The 25,899-nt window shown below is 44.7% G+C and overlaps 1 protein-coding gene across 2 annotated transcripts in view; it reads left to right on the top strand.

The window, feature by feature from the left end:
• Positions 1-9,544: 9,544 nt before the first annotated feature.
• The window catches only part of epha2b (eph receptor A2 b), a 47,510-nt gene continuing 31,155 nt past the window's right edge, over positions 9,545-25,899 (top strand). For both annotated transcript variants that reach the window (XM_041206251.1, XM_041206250.1), the window contains exons 1-3: positions 9,545-9,640; positions 16,003-16,070; positions 16,941-17,601. In XM_041206251.1, coding sequence (XP_041062185.1) covers positions 9,556-9,640; positions 16,003-16,070; positions 16,941-17,601 — 814 coding nt within the window. In that variant the 5' untranslated portion in view covers positions 9,545-9,555. The remainder of the gene's footprint in view (positions 9,641-16,002; positions 16,071-16,940; positions 17,602-25,899) is intronic.

The raw sequence follows: 25,899 nt of genomic DNA, 5'->3' as shown, positions 1-25,899 counted from the left end.
CCAACAGGGTTTCCTGCTGTCAGTAGCACACACAGCCACTCTCCTGTATCTCAGCCAAGTGGCTGCTTTTTATTTGTAAGCGTGGACAGTCGGTGGCTGGGCCAAAGGTACTGTTACACGGATATCCCAGTACTTGTACTAGGAGTTTGGCAACTTATTGTATAACTGTGTCAGGGTACTGGTTTAGTCCTGTCAGTATACATCAGGCATTGTAAACAGGACCATGTCAACATAAGGCTCCAAGAACCTCATTTGTATTACTGTAAGACAGCTTAATCTATGTAGATAGTACATAAGAGCATAAGAACATAAGAAATAGGAACGGAAGTAGACCATTCGGCCCCTTGAGCCTGCTTCGCCATTCAATAAGATCACGGCTGATCTTATTGTGTTTCGATTTGCGCATTCCCATCTAACCTCAATAGCCTTTGACTCCCTTGCCTAATGAGAATCTATCTAGCTCTGCCTTAAAAATATTCAATGACCCTGCTTCCACCACCTTCCGAGGCAGAGAATTCCAATGTTGCACAATCCCCTGTGAGAAAAAAAATTCTCCTCATCTCTGTCCTAAAAGGGCAACCCATAATTTTAAAACAGTGCCCCCTAATTCTGGAGTCACCCACAAGAGGAAACAATGCATTTACATCCTTCCTTAAATAAGGAGACCAAAACTGCACACAGTATTCGAGGTGTGGTCTCACCAATGCCCTATAAAACTGAAGCATAACATCCTTACTTTTATGTTCAATCCCTCTCGTAATAAAGTATAGAATTTCATTAGCCTTCTTAATTACTTGCTGTATCCACATACTAACATTTTGTGATTCATGTAGTAGAACACCTAGATCCCTCTGCACCTCAGAATTATACAGCCATTCTCCATTTAAGTAATACTCTGCTTTTTTGTTCTTCCTGTCAAAGTGAACAACTTCACATTTTCCCATATTAAACTCCATTTGCCAGATCTTTGACCACTCACTCAACCTGTCTATATCCATCTGCAACCTCCTCATGCCCTCTTCACAACACTTTCCTACCTATCTTTGTGTCATCTGCAAATTTAGCTACCATTTCTTCACTCCCCTCACTTAAGTATATTGAGGACAGGTGGGTAGTGGGTTGAGGATGGGTATGTGGATTTTAGGATGGACAGATGGTGGATTTAGGATGAGGAAGTGGTGTGTTTAAAATAGGCGGATGATGGTGGGGCGGTGGATTGCAGAGGGCTGTAGAGTAGGTTTGGAATGGGAGGCTGGTGAGTTTAGGCAGGTGGGTGGGTGGTAAGGTTAATTAGTTTTTTCCATGATGATAGACTTACAATAAATGAAGCCATAAATTTCAAATTGTATAGACTGTATAATTGGTTTAATTATGTGAATGACAACGATTAAATATGACAGTGTGTTATATCACTGTCTGTTACTCACTTGCTCAACTTTTGTAAAATAAATTGTGATAGATTATTAGGAAGGCGGTCTTGTGGCACAATAGGTAGTGTCCCAGAAGCTTTGGCTTCAAGTGCCACTCCAGGACTTGATGGCCAAGGAAGGTGCGTTCATAACATGACGAAATGAACATCAACTTGTCAATTCATCCAACATGCACTAATGGCAGGTGGTAAGAGTGGGAGAGATTCTGGGTCAGAATCTGTGTGCAGTTTTTGTCCATGTTATGGAAAGTAATTGCAGCCTCTGTCATCACTATCCATATCTCCAGCATGTAAATGTGTATGTTGCCACAGCAACTCGGACTGCTTGGAGGGCCGATTGGCTCAGATGGCTGAATAGTGCCATCAGCACAGGGTTCAATTCCCATTCTTGCTGGGGTGGATTTGGGACCTGCCTCCTTTCCTTACCCTGAAGTGGTGCTATGGGTTGGAGCTGCCTTTGGGCAGAGAGTTGAAGAAGAAGTTTATTCCTAAAACAAAACAGGAGACAGTCAATTGAAGCAAAAAAAAAACAAAATTCATCAACAGGATTGTTCTATCAATTATCTGTGACATATTACTTAGCTATCAAGATGAACAAAATCGCTGTGAAGGCTTAGGTGGTTGGATCCTTAAGAAAGATTGAAAATTTGGAAATCAAAATTTTTTTTTTTTTTTGCAAAAATATACTTTTTTCATAAATCTTCAACAACATTTCAGACCATTTCAAAATCACCATCACAAAAATACAATCAGGTTCAACTTTTACAACATGAATCACAAGGTGTATCAGTACAAACAATGAATATTACAATCATTGGCAAACATTCATTTTGAGCTGTACATCCCGAGGGGCTCTTTACAGTTCCCAGCCCCTCGGTGCACTGTGACAGAAAGGTCTTAGACAGCGACCCTTCCCCATTGTGCCTTTGCAGCGGCTGCCCCAAGCTTTAGTGTGTCCCTCAGCACGTAGTCCTGGACCTTGGAATGTGCCAGTCTGCAACACTCGGTCGGGGACAACTCTTTGCGCTGGAAGACCAACAACTTTCGGGCAGACTAAAGAGCGTCTTTTACCAAGTTGATGATCCTCCAGCTGCAGTTGATATTTGTCTCAGTATGTGTCCCTGGGAACAGCCCATAGAGCACAGAGTCCTGTGTCACAGAACTGCTCGGGACGAACCTCGACAGAAACCACTGTATCTCTCTCCAGACCTCCTTTGAAAAGGCACAATCCACAAGGAGGTGAACAACAGTCTTGTCCCCACCACAGCCACCTCAAGGGCAACGTGCAGAGGGGGTGAGAGTCCTGGCGTGTAGGAAGGATCTGACAGGGAGGGCCTTTCACAGCACCAGCCAAGTTACGTCTTGGGGCTTGTTGGAAAGTTCTGGCAATGAGGCATTCTGCCAAATGACTTTGTCAGCCTGCTTGGGGAACCATCCCACCGGGTCCACCCTCTCCTTTTCCCTCAGGGCCTTTAAGACATTACGTGCCGACCACTGCCTGATGGACTTGTGGTCAAAGGTGTTTCTCTGCATAAATTTTCCCACGAGGGACAGGTGGTACGGCACGGTCCAACTACTTGGAGCTTTCCCGGCAGCGTGGCCAGACCCATCCTTCGCAACACTGGGGACAGGTAGAACGTCAGCACGTAGTGACACTTGGTGTTTGCGTACCGAGGGTCTACGCACCGCTTGATGCAGCCACACACAAAGGTGGCCATTTGGTTGAGGGTGACGTTGGGCACATTTTTTCCCCCTTTATTTAGAGGCTTGTACATCGTGTCCCTGCGGACACAATCCATTTTTGACCTCCAGATAAAGCGAAAGATGGCTCGGGTGATCGCCACCACACAGGAGTATGGAATGGGCCAGACCTGCGCCACGTACAGCAACAGCGAGAGCGCCTCATACCTGATGACCAGGTTCTTACCCGCAATGTCGCTCCCACATGCCCAGGTTCCTTTTCACCATAGACACTCGCTCCTTCCAGTTTCTAACGCGTGCCCTGGTCCCTCCGAACCATATCCCCAGCACCTTCAGGCCGTCAGCCCTGATGGTGAAGGGGACAAAGGATCGGTCAGCCCAGTTCCCAAAGAACACGGCCTCGCTCTTCCCATGATTTACCTTGGCTCCCGAGGCAAATGTGGATCAGTCTGCACACTGACAGTGGTTCCGAGTAGAAGGCGGTGACGTTGTCCATGTACAGGGAGGTTTTAACCTGAGTGCCTCCACTGCCTGGGATCATCACTCCTCTTATGCCCGGATCCTTCCTGATGGACTCAGCAAAGGGTTCTATGCAACACATGAAATTTGGAAATCAAAATATAAAATGTAGTCTTTAGGTGAAGTGGAGTCAGAAGGTAGGGAATAATTGGACAATGGTTAGCAGACATAAGTTAATCCCCATTTTAAAGTTATACATTCTGTCTTTATTATTGCATAATACTTTGATTCATATTATTTCTAATTAAGTAACAAGGCTTACAAATATTTAGGAAGTAGAGATAAGCGGTTAAAACGTGTGAGTTTCTCTGATGTCCAGATTGGATAGGTGTGAGATGCAAAACTGTGGTGCTCATTTTTGGCAAGAAGATATAATTTTAGCATGACATATTTACATATGGAGTTGCATTTGTAAATGTGGACTTTATAATTTGTAATGGAACTGGTGGCAGAAAAAGGGTAGTCTGTGGAATTTTCTTCCCCCAGAGAGCAGTGGAGGCTTGGTCGCTGAACATATTCAAGGCTGAGTTAGGGAGATTTTTGATCGATAACAGAGTCAAGGGGGAGAATTTTCTCCCCATCAAGTGGGCTGAGTGGTAGTGGGTGCAGGCGGGCAAGCAGCTGATCGCCGACCGGGATCGGCTGCACGCCGCCATTTTAAGTGGGCAGGCCAATTAAGGCCTGCGCTCTTTTGTGCATGCACACGAAAGAGTGCAGAAACCTCCCTGAGGCACGGAGCTGCATCAGGGAGATTAATTTGATTGTGAAAAATGGAAAAAAAGAATTAAAAAATTACTCAGACATATCCCATCATGTGACAAGTGTCACATGAGCTGTGACATGTTAATGTATTTTAATCAAAATTTTTATTTAATTTATAAACCCTTCATGAAACCTCAGCCCACCCGTGGATGAGGTTTCATGAGAAATGTGAAGGCAGCCTGGGCTCCTTACCTGCCCGCCAAGGTTGGATGGGCAGCCCAATCAGTTTCATGAGGTACTTAATGGCCTTAACAGGCCTTTGACAGTTCAGCAGGCGCACAGCCAACTCTGGTGCGCGCCCACTGAACTGAAGATTGGGGTCATCCCAGTGTCACTGTGCATCTTTTTACGCGTCAGCGTGCGGGGCCCGCTCCCTGCACACCGACCGAAAAGTTCTGGCCAAGGGTTATGGGGAAGCAGACAGGAAAGTAGAGTTGAGGCCACAATCCGATCAGCTTGAGGGGCCAATTGGCCTACTCCCGCTCTTCATTTTTGTGTTCTTTTGAATTGGCAAAAAGATGACAGGAAATGCATGCAGATTTAACAATTTTAATATATTATATATTATGTATCTGTATTATGTAATTGTTAATTATTTGTTTCTTTGCCTTTTGTGGAATGAATTCACTGAATAACTTATCATTAAAATGAAGCCAGATGTTGTACTGCTGAACATTAATCAAAGGGGGCAGGAGCCCCATAGAGGCCCAGGATAATTTGAGTAGTTAAAAATAATCACTGGGAAATTTGTTGCGTTAATTATCTTGGACAGATTACTGAAAGCCTTTCTGGATATAAAGGCTAGTGAAGACACCCTCTAAGGCATAAAAATAAAGCATAAGGATTCACCTAAGAGAAGAATCTAAAATGAAGGAGTCAGAAAATTGATTGTAAGAACAGTAGAAAAGATTCAGCTATGTGACCCTAGGTTTGAGCTTGGTGGGTGGATGTTGGGTTGAGGATGTATAGTGTTGCCAGATATAACATGGTGGATTGTGATTGATATCACAGTCGATGTCTGTGAGGGACCTGGATGTAACATTCTCTATTTACACTTTCACAGATAATTGCTCCCACCTTTAACAAGGGACTAATTGGGAAGATAATGTGCTAGGGATGAGTGGGGAATTGGGATGGATTAGTGATAAGAGAAAGCAGAGAGAGATTGTTAAATGTTTAGAGTGTTGTTAGGCAGAGAGGCAGAGGGATTGGTTCCTGCTCTTAGGATTGGTCTCAGATGAGGTGACATTTGGAACATAAAATTTGTTACAGCCCATTTCTAGGCACATAACTGATGGCATACTTCCATCTGACCTAAGAAGCCCATGGTACAACACAAATTGGGCCTCAGGGTATTGTGATAATAATGTCAACTTGCTAGGGCCTGTCCCCAGAGGCAGCTTGCTGGTGTACCGGAAACCATTTTGACCCATTTGCCTCACCGGCAACAGCCTTCAGGTAAAGGCCTGGGGGCAATGGAGGAAGGAATAACAAGCAACAGACTGCAGATGATGGAAACACATCAGTTCACATCAATGGACAGAAGAAATTCCTTCAGTTCTGACAAAGGGTTATGTACATGGCACTGTAACTATTTTAGGTGCAACCTTGTGCTATCATGACTCAAGAACTTCCAAAAGCTAAAAGGAGCCCTGATTGTCTCCTTAGCCTCAGACATTAATGGCTGTTGATGTAATTCAGTTGCTGTGTTTGATCAGTAAATAAAGCTTGTTTGAAAATCTGAGTCTAACTGAGAGGCTCTCAGTGGCAGTAACAAAGGCATAGAGGAAGCTTTGATCCCCATAGGGGGAAGAATGGGGGAAGAGTTCCATTTCATGCAAAAAGTGTCAAGGTATTTAAAAACATGTTAACAAAGGAAGCAGAAAGCTGTGTTGCATTGCACTGAGCTGACCAAATGCTCTGATCAGCCAATCACAACCTGGATATCTGTGGAGCAGTAGTACCTGGCCCTGATGCCCCTGTGCTCGGGAGGGGGAAAAAGAAATCAGCCAGGATTTGTGTATCAGGTCACTATTTGTACCTCCTCGCCTCCCCTGACATATACACAAGAGTATGGCAGGGCCTAACTTTCTGCAGCTAGTATTTTGAATTGTACCTATACATACTCTTTAGGCCACTTACAGTACCCACAACAATAATAAATGTGGTGCAAAAAAGCCAAGATAACCATTGTGCATGGTCAAGGTTTGAGAAAGATGAGTTAAATCATGGAACCACAGAATGGTTACAGCACAGGAGGCTATTCAGCCCATTGTATCTGTGCTGGCTCTCTGCAAGAGCACCCACTCCCCTGCCTTTTCCCTGCAGCCCTGCAATTTTTTCTCCTCAGATAATTATTCAATATTCTTTTTGAAAGCCACAATTGAATCTGCCTCCACCACACTCTTGGTAGTGCATACTGGATTCTAGTCACTGCGTAAAAAAAGTTTTTCCATCATGTTGTCTTTGGTTCCTTTGCCATTTCACCTTAAATCGGTGTCCTCTGGTTCTAGACACTTCCCCCAGTGGTGACAGTTTCTCCCTAGCTACTCTGTCCAGACCGCTCAAGATTGCGAACACCTCTATCAGTTCTCCTCTCGACCTTCTCTAAGGAGAACAGTTCCAGCTTCTCCAATCTCTCCACATAACTGAACTCTCTCATCCCTGAGGCCATTCTTAGGAACATAAGAACAGGAGTAGGCCATTCAGCCCATCGAGCCTGCTCCACCATTCAATTAGATCATGGCTGATCATCTACCTCAATGCCACTTTCCCACACTACCTCCATATCCCTTGATGTCATTAGTCTCCAGAAATCTATCGATTCCTATATTGAACATGCTCAATGATTGAGCTTCTACAGCTCACTGGGGTAGAGAATTCCAAAGATTCGCTACCCTCTGAGTGAAGAAATTCCCCCCTCATCTCAGCCTTAAATGGTCTGCCCCTTACCCTGAGATTAGGTCCCCTGGTTCTGGAATCACCAGAAAATAAATCATTTCTGCACTCTTTCTAACACCTTTCCAGAATGGGCTGTTTTAGCCATTCAAACAAGTGCAGCAGATGATCTCATCCAGCCTCACCAAAGTTCTGAGGCTGCGTTCTCATCACCCCTTGCAGATGGCAGGAGGCCAACCAAACTAGTGACTCCACAGCCTTCCTAGTGTCCAGAATTGGACACAATACTCCGGTTTAAGATGAACCAGTATTTTATAAAGGCTCGCTGTAGCGTCCTTGCCTTTGAGCTCCATGCCCCTATTTATAAAGCTCAGGATTCAATGTGCTTTACTGATCCCTAAGCCCTTCAAACTTCAACAAATTGTGCCCACGCACCCATAAGACATAGGAGCAGAAATTAGGCCATTCAGCCCATCAAGTCTGCTCCGCCATTCAATCATGGCTGATAAGTTTCTCAACCCCATTCTCCCACGTTCTCCCCATAACCTTTGATCCCTTTACCAATCAAGAACCTATCTATCTCGGTCTTAAATACACTCAATGACCTGGCCTTCACAGCCTTCTGTGGCAATGATTTCCACAGATTCACCACTCTCTGGCTAAAGAAGTTTCTCCTCATCTCTGTTCTAAAAGGTCTTCCCTTTACTCTGAGGCTGTGCCCTTGGGTGCTAGTCTCTCCTACTTATGGAAACATCTTCCCCACATCCACTCTATCCAGGCCTTTCAGTATTCTGTAAGTTTCAATCAGATCCCCCCTCATCCTTCTAAACTCCATTGAGTATAGACCCAGAGTCCTCAAACGTTCCTCATATGTTAAGCCTTTCATTCCTGGGATCATTCTTGTGAACCTCCTCTGGTCCCTCTCCAGGGCCAGCACATCCTTCCTGAGATATGGGGCCCAAAATTGCTCAAAATATTCTAAATGTGCTCTGACCAGAGCCTTATAAAGCCTCAGGAGTACATCCCTGCTTTTATATTCTAGTCCTCTCGAAATAAATGCCAACATTGCGTTTGCCTTCCTAACTACTGACTCAACCTGCAAGTTAACCTTAAGAGAATCCTGGACTAGGGCTCCCAAGTCCCTTTGCACTCCAGATTTCTGAATTCTCTCCCCATTTAGAAAATAGTTTATGCTTCTAGTCTTCATACCAAAGTGCATGACCTCACACTTGCCCACTTTGTATTTCATCTGCCACTTCTTTGCCCATTCTCCTAACCTGTCCAAGTTCTTCTGCAGCCTCCCGTCTCCTCAATACTACCTGTCCCTCCACCTATCTTTGTATCATCTGCAAACTTAGCCAGGATGCCCTCAATTCCTTCATCTAGATCATTAATGTATAAAATGAAAAGTTGTGGTCCCAACACTGACCCCTGCGGAACTCCACTAGTTACCGGCCGCCATCCTGAGAAGGACCCCCTTAACCCCTCGACCCTTCTGCTCCTGCAACCTCTTTAGAATTGTACCCTTTACTTTATATTGCCTGTCCTCATCCATCCTCTCGAAATGTATCACTTTACACTTCCCTCACTAGAAATGGCTGTTTGATGACGAGCTTTTAACCACCTTTTAGATCATAGAGCACGGGGATGACTTACAGGCAATGAGAATTGCACAGTTTCTGAGGGCTCGTAAAAGAATGATACCGACTAGGAGATGAGATGATAAATCATGATTTCAACACAGTTAAGGGGCGCGGGGAGGGACTTCTAGGATGGTGCGTTTCGAGGTGAAGAGGAGCAAGGCAAGAAAGATGAAAGGAGTGTGAACTTTCCTAAAAAATAGAGTGGAGACAACGGGAAAGTTGGCATAACTCCAGTGCGTCAAACTCAGAATTAAATTCTCCGCAGGCATTCAAAATGTACCTGCCCGGGCCTGTCTGCTCTCTGCTAAATGACAGGGCAAATCAGAGTATAGTATGTGGGAACAGCAGAGTTCTCAGGCTCCTCACTCCACTCCCAGTCCCAGGCTCAGAGCCAAACCCCACCCAGGCCCTGAAACTGACACCCAGCGCAGGAATTTGGAGCGGACGCTGATTGGATGTCTCCAGGTAGAAATTCTATTGTTCAGCGGGGCGGGGGTGGGGCTTGTGACGTCATTGGGAGATGAATGAAAGTTGAGCCCCGGAAAAAAAAGTTTCCTCAAAGTTTCAATTGAAGTTTCATTCGAGTTCGGGGCTGCATTCACAATGGAGGGGCCACACCACCTGCACCTCGTCACCCTGTTCTCACTGCTTCTCTCCAATGTGGTGCCCACACATCAGGCAGAGGAGGGTAAGGATCATTTTTATAATCCCTCCTTTTTTAATGCTTAAAGACCGGGGAGATCGATTAATTCCCTGAGGATTTAGGTGGAGGGGAAATCAATTTTTCTTTGGGGGGGGGGGGGGGAGAAGGTCCTAATGTGTCTCAGACATCGCGGTGCTGGGGGTTCAGGGCTGGGGGAGCGCTCCTGCCTTGAGCTCTGTATGTGTGTGTGTGTGTGTGTGTGTGTTGGTGTGTCTATTCGCTATCTAAATCGGCATCAAGACTGTGGGCTCTCCCGCCCGGCAGGTGTCCGACATCTCTCCTTCTTTGACTCTTTAGAATAAAAAGGCATCGAGAGTTTGATAAGCTTTTTGAGTGAGTTTTACCCTTGGATCGATAGCTCGGGCTGGGAGACTGTTGCTTCAGTTAGGGGATCTGACTGCCAGTGATTTTATTCCCTTGTCTCTCTCTCTCACTCACTGTAACGTGGGAGAATTGCCGGTCAGTGAGTGTCGGTCCTCCTAACACCTGCCGCTCCCTCCCTCTGGTTTAGAGAGAATCTACCTGTTCTGAAAGACTTCTGTTTTTTAAAAAGCACTCTGTGAATCAGAAGATCTAGCAGCGCAGAGGGGGCCATTCGGTCCATCGCGCTTGTGCTCATTGTTTTGAAAAAGCTATCCAATTACTTCCACTGTCCCATTTCCCCATGGCCTGAACTTTTTTTTTGCCCTTCCATTTAATTTCCTTTATGGGACAGATGAAGTGGGGTAAATCCCTGCAGGTAAACGCCTCTCCCATTTAACATAAGTGACTTATTTTTATCAACGGTCACGATCTTGGCTGTGTATCGGGAGGAGAATTCTCGAAGTGGGGGGGGGCGGGGGGGGCTGCAGATGTTGAAATAAAAAACAGAAAATTCTGGGAATGTCCAGCACGTGAGCCAGCATCTGAAAGAAAAAAAGATTAATGCTCCATCAGAGCTCAAAATTCTGCCACGGATTCCCACCTGAAAGTTCCTGACCGCCTTCAATTTCAGATCCTGACAGACACGCTGCATCCATTCCGTATTTTCCTTGTCGAATAAGGGGCGCCTGGCGCTGTCTGCTCGGGTGGGGGTTGGAGTGGGTGACAGGAATCTTTCAAAAACAGAACTGCCTCCGAGCACCGATATGAAGTGACTGTCATTGGGGGACAGTGCTCCTGAGCGCTTCAGGACGCGTGAGGACACAGTTGGGAATCAAGTTGTGTGACGCCTCACTTGGTGGAACAGCCAGCAGCTGTCCAGATGTGAATGGACCGTGTGAGGCGGCTACCAGAAGGCGCTCTTGTCTGTGGACAGGCAAGAGCGAGGGAATTTCCTCCAGCCAGGAGGGAGATATGGGTGGGGGGCGGCATAAGAGAGAGAGGGCACTTTGAGATTCAAATCCTGAATGTTTGAAGTGTGATGTGGGAAATGGAAGGTGTTGGTTTCGATTTCAAAGAAGTGGCTTAATCCTTTGAAGCTTTAACGAGGCTGTCTCTCGTTTTCTGTAAGCAGACACAGATTGAGGAAATGCATCCTTCCAATGTCTTATCCAGCAAGTGCCTCCAATGATTGGTTTTATAGTTTATGAAAGATTCTGCTGAGACTTGGGGATTGTGTCTGTTTTAGATTGAAGGATAACATTTCCCCCCTCGTTTTGTGGGCATGGACTTTAAGCATCTTAAAGTGAGGTGACAAAAAATTCATTGAACCCCTTCCCTTGAATGCCTCTGTGCATTTCATGTAGCCTTCCCCATCCTGTTGCCACACCAGACAAAATTCCTTTTGACCACAAACAAAATTATTCCAGTTTCCAGGAAATGTGAAGTTAAAAAGCAGCTGCTGGAGTTCCTCTAGATTCCCCTTGTTTTGTGATAGCCTCTTCCCATTTGGCTCTTGGCTGTGTTACTGAGAGGATGTGAATGATGTAGAAATGTTGCTCCAGAGCTGCTTTTCCTGCAAAACCAACAATAACTCCCAAGGGAAGGCTCCTGGTATCCTGTTACTAGCTGAGCTGGTTCCTGGAGCCCGAGAAGGAAAGGGGTGGGGGGGGGGGGAAGGGTTGGGATTGAAGCGGGGATGGGGTTAGAAAAGGGTTTGAGGTCGAAAGTATTGGCTACCCCAGGCAATAGTGATCAACCTGGGTTGCTTGAGCTCTGTCACTTTGGTACATGAATCTCAGGCAAACGCCTGCTTATTTTGTGCGCACAGTTCTCCTTAGGTTGGCTTATCATGTCTGACTTTTGAGAGCCTAGAGGTTTGGTGAAGGCTGCTTTTTAGCACTGAGGATCTGAACATCAAGGTGTGTTTGTTTGTGCTAGCTAGAGATGTATGCATTGTCCCTGACTTTCCATGAGGTATATCCACAAAGCTTGGTTGTCCGTGACTGGGGAATCAGTGGAAAATCAGGAATTCCTCACAGCTGGATACTTGAACTAAAGGCAGACAATGTTGGAAACACCTTATTCCAATGCCCCGTCGAAAATAAAAAAGGCAGGCTACTGTTTCATAAGGAAGCCTCCCACAAGAACAGAGTGGAGTTTATGACCTGCTCTTCATCTCCAGCATTTTACAGTTAGAGCTTTCAATTCAGAGTTTAGAGCTTTCAAACTTTTTTTTCCAGGGGTTCTATTTTTGTTGCCTGGATCAGTCCAGGACCTACTACCCAGACGCATGCTGTTTGAATTGTTCTGCTGATTTCATGTACTGTACCCGCCTAAACCCAACTAGTGAAAGATTGTAACTCGGAGTTCCCCAAAGATTCCATTTCTGTAGCTGCGTTCAGTTCTGATAAGATGAGGAAAATTGTAGAGAATATCATGAGATATATTAACATTGCCATGCTCCACCCACTGGAACTCTGTCAATAAACTTCCTAGGTCTCTTTTAGAATCTTTTCAAAACCCATTTCCCATTTTTTGACTTAACCCTCATTGACCTGTTTCCCTTGACTTGGCATCTGTTCCCCATATAATTCCTTGATGAAGCGTCTCAGAAGATTTTGAATGTTAAAGGCACCATACGCAGGTTAATGAGGCAGTTAAAGAAAAACAAGCAAAGCACTGGGGTTTATTTCTAGTGCGATGGAATTGAAAAGCAGGGAAGATATGTTAAACTTGTATAGAATCTTGGTTCGACCACACTTAGGAGTATTGTGCACAATTCTGGTCTCCATATTAGGAAAATAGTTTAGCGGCATTGGAGAAGTTGAAAAAGTTGATTACTAGAATGATACCAGAACTGAGAGATTATACCCATCAGGAAAGATTCAAAAGACTGGGGCTCTTTTCTCTAGAAAAAAGAAGTCTGAGGAATGACCTGATAGAGGCCTTTGAGATTATGAAAGGGTTTGATAAGCTAGAGACCAGGGGCCATAAAGATAATCACTAATAAATTCATTAGGAATTCAGGAGGAACATCCTCACCCAGAATGTGGAACTTGCTACCTCAGGACATGGATGAGTTGAATAGTATAGATGCATTTAGGAGGAAGCTAGATAAATACGAGGAAGAAAGGAATAGAAAGGTATGTTGATGGGGTTAAATGAAGAATGGCAGGAGGAACCTTGTGTCGAACATAAACATGGACACGGACCAATTGGACCGAATGGGCTGTTTCTGTGCTGAAATCAGTGTAGTACAATGCAAATGGAAGTTGCTGTAATGTAGCTTGTTGAGTGCTGAATCTGACCATTTGTCAGATTGCTTATTCTCAGTGACAGCAGATGCGTATAGACACGTTTTTCTTTTAGCAAAATTGAGAAACATAGGTAAAGAGATAATGAAGGTTAGCATCAAGAGGAAAGAGAATGTAAAATAAGTCAGGAAGAAGTACTGATTAGGTGATTGCAAATAAAAGTTTAGACAGCTGTACAGGTGAAAAGTAGGACTTGCAGTGAACAGTTTGGTCTGTTTGCCCAATCCTCAAACCCCAGCCCAAGATCATTCTTCTCCTTGGAAAATGTTCTGATCATTTCAGTCTGGTTAGAGTAGGAGTGTTTAGTGTAGGGTAGTCAGGGAACATTTAAGAAAGTGAACAACTAGCCTTCTCCGCCACACCATTCCCTGGGACATTGGGTGATTGCTCCCCATGACATTGTAGGATTTTGTTACTGTCACCAGTTGGAGTTCCATGTGCACAAACTACTCACAGACTACTAGCCTCTCCCTCCCTGTCTTGACCAACTTCCTCCGTAAAAGGTAGTGTTGGTTCCTCCGCCCTCTCCCAGATCCCTGGTGTGTCATCACCAACCAGCTTTGTTCACCGCTCTCTAAATTCCTCATTGAATCCCTTTGTCAGTCTCCTGCACTGATTCAGCTCTGGTCACAAGCTATTAGAGATATTGCTTGTGACGATGGGACACCATCCCAGGACAAACAGGTGCAGTGAGCTGCTTGCTCAATAACAGTGAAATTCTAATAAAAAAACAAACTACTGTAGGTGCTGGAAATCTGAAATAAAAACATAAAATGCTGGCAATACTCAACAGGTCTGAGAGAGAAAACAGAATTTACATTTCAGGTCTGCGACCTTTCACCAGAACCTTTCTAATGAAAATGACTGGCATGCATGCAGGATGGGGATTTCAATTTGGGAATCTAACCAGGGACTGTAGTGAGCTCAGGTATTCATGTGGGACAATGCATGAGCTCATCCTCGATGACGTTAGTGGTGCCAAAGTGGCTCCCTTGACGGTTTAGCAGGTAAGGGAGCCTCTTAGTTGTGGTATTGAGTCAAACAGATGAAGTTCCCAGATCTGTCAGCCCTGCTTATCTGATCTTAACTCTGACACCAGATTTGGAGGAGTGGATGGGAGGGGAAGGGATGGTATTACATCAGCTTTAGTTCCTGCTCTGTGGACAGGATATGTGTTCTGCTCCTGAAATTGCCTGTCCTGAAGCTGGATAGGGACAGATTCGGCCTTCTCGGGTCACAGCCACCATAGCCTGATAGTTTTTTTGGCCAATCTGTCCAGGCTGGCAAATAAAGCACAGTAACTTGGATGGACTAATGGTGGCAGCCAGCTTCTCTGGGACCTATACCCAATTTGATTATTGCTCTCAGGATAAGAAGGGGGGGGATACAATTTGCGGGGCTGGTTGTGGGGTGGGGGTGGAGTGTTGCATGTCTTTCCACTCTTGTCGTCTTTGTTCTGGTGGCTTCTGGATGGTTTTATGCAAGAGTCCTCTCATCTTGTTTAATGATGGGCTTTGTGGAATTTTGCTGACAGCCCACAGACTGTTCAAAGGCCGAGTGTGGATCAGACGCTGATCAGCTCTGACAGGTTGTCTGTGTCTAACAGTGAAAAGGAGATTTGTCTTTTACAGAAAAGGAACCCTCGCAGCCCATACCCGTTTATGACATGAATCAACTTTGTGAGGTTCAGGGGTCACTCTGCATTTTACTTTGAGTGTACTTCCTAATAAGCTGCAGATGTCAGTGTGTCTGTGTTAGAATATGTATCTGTGCGATGGGGTGGGTGGGGGGAGGAGGGAGGCAGTGGGGGGTCTGGTGATGAAGGGTGTAAGTGCAGTGTAATTTGATCCTGGTGCCAGTTTTATCAAATTTGATGAGGTTTTTGCAGGTGTTTTTACATTGAGAAGCCGAGATGACGGGGCCAAAGCTCATCACTGCAGACAGTCCCATAGTTGAAAAGAAATAGGGGGGAGAGGAGCAGAATCAACCTAGTGGTATTGATGAAGTGATGCCAAATATGAGTTTCAAGAGCCTGAAAGTTATGGAGAAAAAGGAAAAAAAAAACCTGAGAAATGTAAGGAATTTGGCAGCTTTTGAGACCTGGGATAGGAGTTAGTGCAATAAGTCTTTATCTATGGGATGAGGATACACAGAGGGGGAGTGTGTAGGATGTGGTATTTGGTGCCTAACATGAATGTGACAATGTCCCAAGAAATAGTGTTACAGCAGGGTCTCTAGGGTTTCTGGTGCTTTTTCTGATGAACAGGCTATTGAAGACTGTTTGGTAGCTGACCTTGCCCCATGTTCTCAGTAGACTTCTTGAGTTCTGTGGCTGACTATGAAACTACACATCAGTCTGGAGTGGGTCTCCTGCAACAATCTGAATCCATGAAACACTAAACAGTCACCTGGAAAGTCTTCAGCGAGAAAGTGAATGAGAACAGTCATGAGTTGGATATTTTCAGATATTCTACACTGTGACGTATCTCTGTCTGTATTTCACCTACACAGTGATTCCTTGCAATACTTCATTGAATAGAAAAATAGGTAAATAGGGATATTCTCTGCTTTCTAGATTTGACCTTTTGCGGAGTGTTTTTTTTAATCACGGAGTGGAGTGGATTACTGTTTGCTCATTCTAACACACACTTATGTATTTTTATCCTTCAGTTGTCCTGTTGGATTTTGCCTCAGCACATGGAGAGCTTGGTTGGCTGACTGATCCATATAACGCAGCTGTAAGTACAGAGGCTGGTTGGGCATTCTCTGCCTTCATCTGCACCACCCAAATCCATCCCCAATTTACACTAAAGCGCCAACAATGGATTCTGTTTTAAGCAGGCGGGGGTTGGTTTGCGATTGGCAATTAGAAAGCTCACGGAGAGAAGAAATGTGACCATTTACAGCGGGTGGGGTAACTGATTGAAGTGGAAAGTTGTCTTACTGGCACTCATTAATTGAATATAAAGTCTAGGCTACTCATTGTTCTCTTTCATTTTTTCCCCCCTCCTAGATGCTTCGTCCTCTTAAGAGGCAATGATTCTTTCAGGGGTGTAGTTCCACAGTTGCCAGCCTTAGATCTTCTCTAAAAGGCCATTCCTCATATGGGAGTGTTTATCGGCTATTCAGCTGTAAAGGCATCATCTTTAAATGCAGTTGAACCCAGTCACAGACGTCCGACTGGCCAAGGGTCAGGGGTCACAGTAGTAACCTGAATGCCTCTGTCTTAACTGGCATGATATAACTTTCCATTTCACCCTTAGGTTGGGAATGGTCACTCAGTTATGGTTTCTGCCCCAATCGCCATCCAGTGATTCATGTGGGAAGGTGTACCAGTGTGACCATTGGGAGATGACAGAGTTGGGCTTCATTATCATGCCCTTCAATGGTCTAGTCATCTGCTAACACTCAAATTGTGAATGGTTACATACCACTGGTGCACTGGAGGTGACTGATGCCAGACTTAGAAAGTTGCCACTTGCAGGAGTGGAGTGGAGGAGAGATGTGGGAGTTGGGGTAAATAACTTCCCTTTGTCAATGAAACACTTCACCTTTAACTTTGAATAGCTGTTCACTTGTATTTCTTTTCTCCTGTTCTTGTTTTAAAGTGGGATCTCCTTCAGAATGTGTGGAATGACACGCCCATATACATGTACAGTGTGTGCAATGTGGTTGAAGGCAATCAGGACAACTGGTTACGGACCAACTGGATCTACCGCGGAGAAGCACAGCGCATATTCGTCGAGCTCAAGTTCACCGTGCGTGACTGCAACAGCTTCCCCGACATTGAGACCTCCTGCAAGGAAACCTTCAACCTCTACTATGTTGAGTCAGACTCTGATTACGGAACAATCTTTAGGAAGAACCAGTTCAAAAAAATTGACACAATAGCACCTGATGAAGTCACAAGGCAAGAGGATGTAGACTCCCGAAACGTGAAGATTAATGTTGAGGTGCGCGCAGTTGGCTCACTCAAGCAGAATGGCTTCTATTTGGCTTTTCAAGATGTCGGTGCCTGTATCGCGCTCATATCCGTGCGCGTGTACTACAAGAAGTGTCCAGCCAATGTGCGCAACATGGCCGTCTTTCCAGAAACAATAGCCGGAGAAGATTCTCAAGCTCTCTCTGAAGTTATTGGGACTTGTGTAGATCATGCAGTGGCCCATGAGCCACCGAAGATGCACTGCAATGCTGACGGCGAGTGGTTGGTCCCAGTTGGCCAATGCATGTGCGAGGCTGCATACGAGATGGTGAATGGTACTTGCCAAGGTAAGTGCAGCTATTGAAGCTAAATGTTACCCAGTCCAGGCCCCTATCCAATAAAGCGAGGACTAATTGCATTAGCTTGTGAGGAAATACGGCTGAGGCAAATAGAGGAAACAGATAATTACGTATCGCAAGAGCCGCGCTTCAAAGTCCTAATCTATGCGTTAATACATGGTTCCGGGTTAACCTCCTTTGGCTTATTTCAAATCTTTCTGTTGACAATTATGTTACTGATCATTTAACACTGAAAATTCTAGTAATTATTATCTCCTGTGTCGCATCCCTGACCAATGTTTCATGGTTTGCCTTGTCCCCCACACCTGCCGTGTGAAGCGAAGTTGGAACTATATCATGTTGGTATGGTCCATATGTAAGTACAGTTTGTAGCCAAGCCTCAGTAGATGATCTGCTTGCATTAGACTCATTTCTGTCAGAGGGCTTTATTTTGTGTGTCTGTGTGTTTACATGTACAATTTGTTTTCTATTTTTGCTTTATTTAAATTGCACAGATGGACAGTTGTGTTGGGTTCTGGTCTCAGGAACTGAATTCACTTTAATACAGCAGCAGGAGGGGGCTGAGTGAGAGTGCTCTGATCACTGAACAAAGCCATACTCTAACTTTTGATGAGGGGACGTTATACCTTGCGGGGATTGGGGGGTGGTGGGCAAAGGGGTGGGGAAAGATAGTTATAAAAGAATTCATCAGACAATGAGCACTGTTGTGTAGCGAGTTTGTTTAATGAGATACGGCCTTCATCACTCATCAGTGATTTAGTGGAGACCCTCCCTATTTCTAGGCATATGTGAAATTCCATTACAGTATATAATAAACAGACATTCCACAGTCGCTACCTCCCTGTTATTGGTAAGGTATTTTTTTCCAGACTTTAGGCAGTTTTACTATGTGGTAATGGGGAGCAGTAGTGTTGTCCTCAATGCTGACTGGGCTTTGGGCGAAATGCAGTCAAGAAACCTGGGGGATATCATTTCATTGTGTGCTGCTCCTGTAATGTGTTAGTGAGGCTGGAATGTTAAGCATTTAGTTCTGATCTCTTGGTTTAACTGCGACGGTGAGGCTAATTTCCGTCCTCACTGCCAGCAAAGAACTTTTAGCAACAGGAAAGAGTCAACAGCCTGTCCCTTTTGTTTTTGATGAATCGACCTATCTACACACCAAAGCTCTTGAACAGTCCTCAGTTCATAAAAATGTCCAATGGTCTATTACGTTTACCTTGTCTGCTGCGATGTTCTTCCCTGGGAACAACTCTCTTGGGGAAATAAAATTCCCCTGACTTCCTTTCTTAATGCTATTCCTAATTTTAGCTTGTATCCCTGGCAGAGCCTTTCACCAGTGTGAACAAATAACTGGACTGGTTTTGTTCAATTCCCTTCAGAATCCTGTAACTTCAATGGGGTCAGCTTGACATTTCATTTCCTCACCATTTCCAAAACCGTTTGTCCTTCCTGACGATGAATAGGACTGAATGTTTCATCCAGAAATGAATCCATACTCATTCCAAACCCATCACGAGCTCTTGGTGAAGTACAAACCAGCTATAAGTGGTGTTGCAGGGCTACATTCAATATTGTTTGCCCCATATCAGTCTCTTGATGCTTATTACATCAAAGGGTGATTTTTTTATTTTGGTATTTGACCTCTTTCAATCTGAGAATCATTTGAAGCACACTAGGAGTTTCGAATGGGCAAGTGAGATGAATCGGGAGCTTGATAAATCATTAACCTGCTTCCCAGGTGTGCAGCTCTGCTTGGTCTCGCTGGGAGTGGCCATTTCTGTGCAAAGAATGAGAAAATGTGTCAGCTGCCCGAGGAGAGGAGGAGCTGCTCAGACTGTGCAATCCATGTGTATCAATCCATTCTCTCTGCCTTGGCCTCAAATGGGCTTTGTGCACCTTTTTGGCTAATTATAGACCAACGCGCTGCAGAATGTCCTTCACTTGCAAAACAGGAAGTTGGTTGCACTTCGAGGTGGAGGTAGCATTACTTGACAAAGACTTTGAGTTTAGTGGGCAAGCTGATTCTGTGGAACTCCTGTGTTCATACGCACTGCTCACTAGATTATTGAACGCGCAGCCATACAACTGGGAGCTTGGGGCCCTTTGGATTTGGTACAAGGCAACAAATGACTCGCCTGTAAAGGGAGCCTTCCATTCAGCCCATGTTGTTTTTTTAGAAAGAGATTAGTGGGTGATATTTGGGGAGGAACTGGATAATCTATGTCTTGGACGTGATCCAATTGTAGGTTGAATCTGGCAGCTGCCCAACATCATATTGGATATTTTCAATAACTCTTGTTTCTCTGAGCTAAACAAACCCTGCACATTAAAGAGACAGAGGTGTCAGACTGGTTGGCACCAGCCAACTCTTCTTTAAAGGAGGTCTAAATAATCTGGTTATAAAGTTTATCTGATAATCTGTAATTATACCAGGATGTGTTTATATAAGATTTCACCAAGAGGTGGGTAGGAAGTTTCACTATAAAAAGATCTCCCATAGGCCTCTGTACACATGACCGTTGCCTAGTCCATGGGCCTCAATTCCAAAGTGAACTCCTTTGGTGGCTTGGTGTGGTAAAGGGTCACACAGGCCAGGAAACTTCCTACATTGATTTCTGTTCAGTGCTGAGTTAATTGACCTTAACTGGGGGCAATTAGCTTCATTAATTGATGGGGGTGGGGGTGTCCCTGATCGTTAATCGGTGTTCGAGGCCGAAAAGTGCAAGGGACTTGTGGATGAGGACAGGATTGGGCTTGGTTGTGATGCTTTCCATAGCCAAATGGCCTGCTGATACTCACTGCCTACTTGTGTGAAGGACTGGTTCAGCAAAGTGCTGGGCACAGGAGAGGTTGAATTTGGGAGGACAGAGAAGAGGTTCAAAAGGCTCCTGAGGATCTTTTTAATGAAATCTGCCTAGAAACATACTGCCCCCTCTCGTTCGTCATGTTAGTGTGCCAGGATCGTTTCAAAGTCAGCACAGCTTTGGCAGATACCCAAAGTGGGCAGTGGGTCTCAATTTGAACACAGTGCTTCAAAGTATTGGACATTTTGATATGCAATTGGACATGATGATGCTGTACATGGACAATATACTGGTTGTTCAAACCCCATGTTTTAAATGGGGCAGGAGACCATGCCAAACATCCCAGCCGAACGCTCCTGTAATGATTGGGGCAGGTGGTGTGCAGCAGCAATGGGGTTAATGTGCTAGAATTTCAAACCTTTCGGCAGTGCTGCCCTGGGGTGATGGAATGTGAAACAACAGACTGTTTGAAAGTCAGCAGAGTAAAACCACGGGGGCTGCCTGAGAAACAACACCATTTTTTTTAAAGAGTAAGAAAACGTACGACTCAAGCTACAATACAACCTACTCATTAAAGCATTGAGAAAACTGGAAAACATGGCATTAGGCTGGTTGAAGCAGTAACAGCGAGCTCCCCTGTGATGAATGTTGTTTTTATATGGGCACCCTGGTATTCTCCAGGAGCAGGAGCCTATGTTCTATAAATATTCTCAACTTTGCCACTCTATGTTTTAAACTGCCAGGTTGCGCTGTGTTGGGTAGATTTTTGTGCCAGTTCCTCTCCCTCCCCTCCCCAGCCCCCTGATGGTGTTGACACTTGCTGGGGTGCAGTTTCCATGGCCACGTCACCTCTTCCGTTGCCTCACCCAAATGGTGACTGTTCCTGCCTGCACCTGGCTAGCCACTTCAGCAGGGTGTTGACTTCAGGGTCAGAGGCTCTCCTTTCTTCAGCTGCCGGCTGCAGGCTCTTTCCAGGTTACTGGAGAGGGCTCAGGAGCAGGAACCCTGTCTCCATTTTCCTCCCTAATCTGGTGAAAATCCCACCACCAGTGAGAGGTGCTAACTGGCAATGGACTGGGGATCAAAGCTGGAATCCTCTGATCAGTACGGTTTGGTGCTACATTACTAGCTGTGCCTTTGAGTATAGAAGGCTGTAGGGTGATCTGATCAAGGTGTTTTACCTTTACCAAAATGATTTGATAAGGTAGATACTGAGAAACTATTTCTGCTGGTGGGGGAATCCAGACCAAGGAGACATAACCTTAAAATTAGAGCCAGGCGGTTCGGGAGTGAAATCCAGAAGCATTTCTCACTAGAAGCCTGAAACTCTTTTTATTTCCAAATACCTGGGAATGCTGGTACAGTTGGAGCTTTTGAGACTGTGTTATTTATGGAATGAGGGATACGAAGCAAAAGCGGGAAAATGGAGCTGAAAGATGCAGATCAGCCATGACCTGAATGAATAAAAGGCTGGGCAGGGGTGAGGGGCTGAATGGCCTTGTGTTCTCTTACCTGTCTGTTCATTGGGATGATCACTAGTGCGCTGGTTTGCAGTCGACAGCAGGATAAGGGTAGGAAAGAAGGTAAGATCCTGGCTTGAGTTTTGACATCTGGATTTGCTGAAGACTTATTGGGGGGAGAAAAAATGAGCTGTTCCCTCCAATGGTCACAGGACTGCAACCCTAACTGACCTGGTGCAAACAGTGTGTCCTCTGACCCACCAGGCAAACTAACCATCAGAAATCAAGACCAAACAAGCTGCCTCAACATTCTACCTGGCCTGGTCATGCTAGGAGGTTCGGAATGGATTCATCTCTCTCCCCACCTAAAATCCGATATAATCGATATGTCTAATTGTTTCAAAAAATATTTATGAATATTCATTTAAAAGTACAACAGGTGAATTCTACATGAAAATGAAGTTCATTTTGCATCTGCTTCTCAGTATATGGAAATGTAGACCATGACAGAAATCTTTGATAACCTCAATAATTGACGCCAGCACGTCATGAAGCATAAAGATAAACGAAAAATTGAGTCTCAGGTTTAACAATCAGGCTACTGATTGGTGTGTGGGCTGCAGTTTAGAAACTTGTAGGCTTCCAACTCGAAAGGCAGACTGATGGTGACTTTGGTATTTGGCATGTCTGCTGCATTTAGGGAGCTTTGCCAATGATTTCCCTGCTGGATATGTGCTTTTGCTATCTCAAGCACCTCCCCCACCTCCTCCCCCGCCCCCCCCCCCACCCACCAAATGGAACAAGCTTATGTTTTTGTGTAATATCAGCCAGAGAGTAAGGTATATGAAATCTATGGCTTTTGTTATAATCTAAGTAGGGAATATGTAATGCACCATTATAAATCTACATAGGTGCCCAGGAGTGAAGATTAAACAAACTCCTTTGGCGTCAGCTAATCAGTGTTTCTTGATTTTTTTTTTGTTTTCTCCTACAATTTTAACCTTCGTGCTGTTCCCTGCTGTTCTTCTCCCGTCACCTGGGTTCCTTAATTATATGGGAGTTTATAAAAAACAGCAGCTGGGAGGTTGATCCTTGCTAAGTCTTGACATTTTCTGATGATGATGGTGTGGCTGGTACAATGTTTGGATTTTTGTTTCTGAGCTTGTCCCCCATTACACTTCCAAATTCCTGCTGTGCAGACAAAAGATGCTGCTGTCATCTGCTGCCAGTTGTGACAATAGCGCTTCTTTCAACACTTCAAAGCTGAAAATCTTTGGAATTATTTACTTTTTAAAAAATTCTTTTTTTTTGTGTTGTACACATATTACTATTGAATTGTGGCTAAATTATCAGCCACAAGAATGATGTGGAGGGTATGAGTCTAAAGCAGAAAGCCACAGGGAAGCTGTCAGTCTGACCAAAGACTGGGGTGGTTACGGTTAAGTGGAATAGTCCATGTGATCTGTCTGCTGTTTGTGGGTTGGGTGGGAGCACTGGGTTTAGTTGAATTCCCCCATGAACCACATACAATGACTGGTTGGCTGGAATCTGTCCATCATAGCCAACCATAGGCTACTGAACACTTGAAGCTGATGATTTTATTAATAATTGTCGACTGGCTATGGGACCCTGAAATTGAAAAGGACAATGCGGGTTCTCTGCTCAACACAGGGACTTCTCACTAACACGCACATGCGATTCCCACCCCACCCCCAGCTTTGACCTGAATTTTTACCGAAAGGAGTGTCCTTGTTTTTTTGTTTTCCGTTGGCGGAAGCATTTAAACAAACAAATATCCATTCTAGGCCAGTGCCACAGAAGACTTGCTGCTCCACTTCCCCCTCAAGCACTCTTTCCTTTTCTCAGTCCTTGGTTTTATCGCCATGTCACTCTCACAGACAAGGAAAGATCAAGTCTTATCTCAACACACCAGAGTGTAGCTCTCTCACTGCCGTAATGCTTCTCCTCTTCCAGCTGGCCTGATAACCGGACAAACGTCTCAGTCTTTGGCTCTGCCCCACCTACATTTTTTTTGCGTGAGTCACCCTGTTATCTTTTGAAGTTGAATGGTCAGTCAGTTCCTTCCTTAACCCAGTCACAAGTTTTGAGGTTTTTCTGATTTTTGTGTGTGTGGGTGGAAGGCTGCCTGGCGCTTGGTGTTACAGTATTATTGTGTTCAGGCATGACCCCACTCTAGCCTGTAATGGCTCAATCAGTCCACAGAAAAAAATGAGTTTTAGACCTTCTGGAAGTTTTTCTTTCACCATCTTTTTATAAAAAACAATTGACTGGTTAAATAAATGATTGTGCTATTTTTGGTGAGCGGCATGAGCCTGAACAAGTGAGAACATCACTTAACGATCTATAGAGACCCTTCCTGACTTAGGAACTCAATGCCCCACTGACCTGGGAGGATAATGACAAGTCTGACATATTTTTCCCTGAAGACACACCAGACCTCATTCCACAGTCATTGGCCCCGGTGCAAAAAGAGTCCAATAAATGTCTGGAGAATTTTCATTCTCCCTTGATGATCAGAGTCCCTACTTTTCAGATATGTTTCTTGTTAGATATCTAATCTGTCCTTATTTATATTATTAGTTTTTCCAAATGCTGGGGTTAACCAGGTTGCTACGTGGCATAGGTCTGAATACCTGACCTTCAGTGCTGTAATTTCTCTGATTCTATCTTTCCTTCCCCAAGACTCTGGCTAAGTGTGGTGCTTAATTAGTGAACTACATATACCAGAAGTAATGTCCATTTGGAAAGGAAACCAGCCATGCTTACCTGGTCTGATCTATATGTGACCCAATGTGGTTGACTCTTAACTGTTCTCTGAAGCAGCCTAGCAGGCTGCATCAAACTACTAGAAGGCCCACCACCACACTTAACCGGGCAACTAGGGATAGCCAATAAATGCTGGCCTTGCCTGGAAGCTAACATCATGAGAATGGGTTTGAACAAAGGTGCCATCCCCAATTAACTGATCTCATTTGCAGCATTTGCAATTAACTTTGGGCCAGGGAAAAGTGGGGGGAGAAAGTAATTAGAGGTTGACACACCGGCACCCCTAGGGTCACATGTGAATGCATACTAGAGGCGGGTACCTGCCACCTATGGAACTTACTCCAGTGCCTTCAGGGAAGAAGGGAAGAAAATAATCTATATACTACTTATTAATCTACAGAGATGATCGACATGAGAAGCTACCCATGGTATTTGAGGGTGCAATGCTGACTGAAATATGAACAGCAGCTCCAAGGGTCATCCATGAAACTGTATTAGTGCTAACCTGTATCTGTTTGACAGCCCTTAGCTACGAGGGAGCAGTCACGAACATAATATTTTAATTTGAGCTTGTGTAAGTCTTGTCACAGCGTCGTAAATGGGGATGCGTTTAATTTTCAAATGTGCTAATTTATGGGTGCCATTATGAACTCAGCTGTAATTATTATGTTTTTAATTTCCTCTCTTTTAGCCTTATACTAGTATCCAATTTTATTGTGAAGTGACTCCAGGGCAGCGTTAGTCCATAAATATGTACTTAAGCTGCTGATTCACATCAGTCCTGGGCCCATCACAGCAGGAGAGGAGACTTTCATCCAGCTGGGTTTTGGCCTGAAGGCAAAAAACCTGGTTAGTTCACTGCCCCTCTCGCCAACAGGAGAAAGAAGCCTTTGTCAACTCTACCTGGGCTGAATTTGAACGCTGATCAGTTTTCTAATCTTATTCTCAGTATCCTAGGCTAGTATGACTGACTTGGAAAAAAAATTCAGGAAGTTCCAATGCTGGAAGTGCACGATGGCTTTGAAAGGGAAAATTCGGGTTGACATTTTGGCTGCTGACACCTCTGTTCTAATGAAAAATCTCTCGACATTTACCATTTTGTTTCCTCTTTGACTTGTTAGCACTTACAAAAGTTTACAAAGTTGCAGCTGAGGCAAAATTTCACAATCTTGACACAGATGTTGCCAGCCCATTCCAAATGTGTTGTTGACTTGGGGCCTGATTCTTGGAGTGTT

Source organism: Carcharodon carcharias, chromosome 15 (genome assembly GCF_017639515.1).
Source record: "Carcharodon carcharias isolate sCarCar2 chromosome 15, sCarCar2.pri, whole genome shotgun sequence".
Classification (NCBI taxonomy): domain Eukaryota; kingdom Metazoa; phylum Chordata; class Chondrichthyes; order Lamniformes; family Lamnidae; genus Carcharodon; species Carcharodon carcharias.
This window is presented reverse-complemented; position numbering and strand designations above follow the sequence as displayed.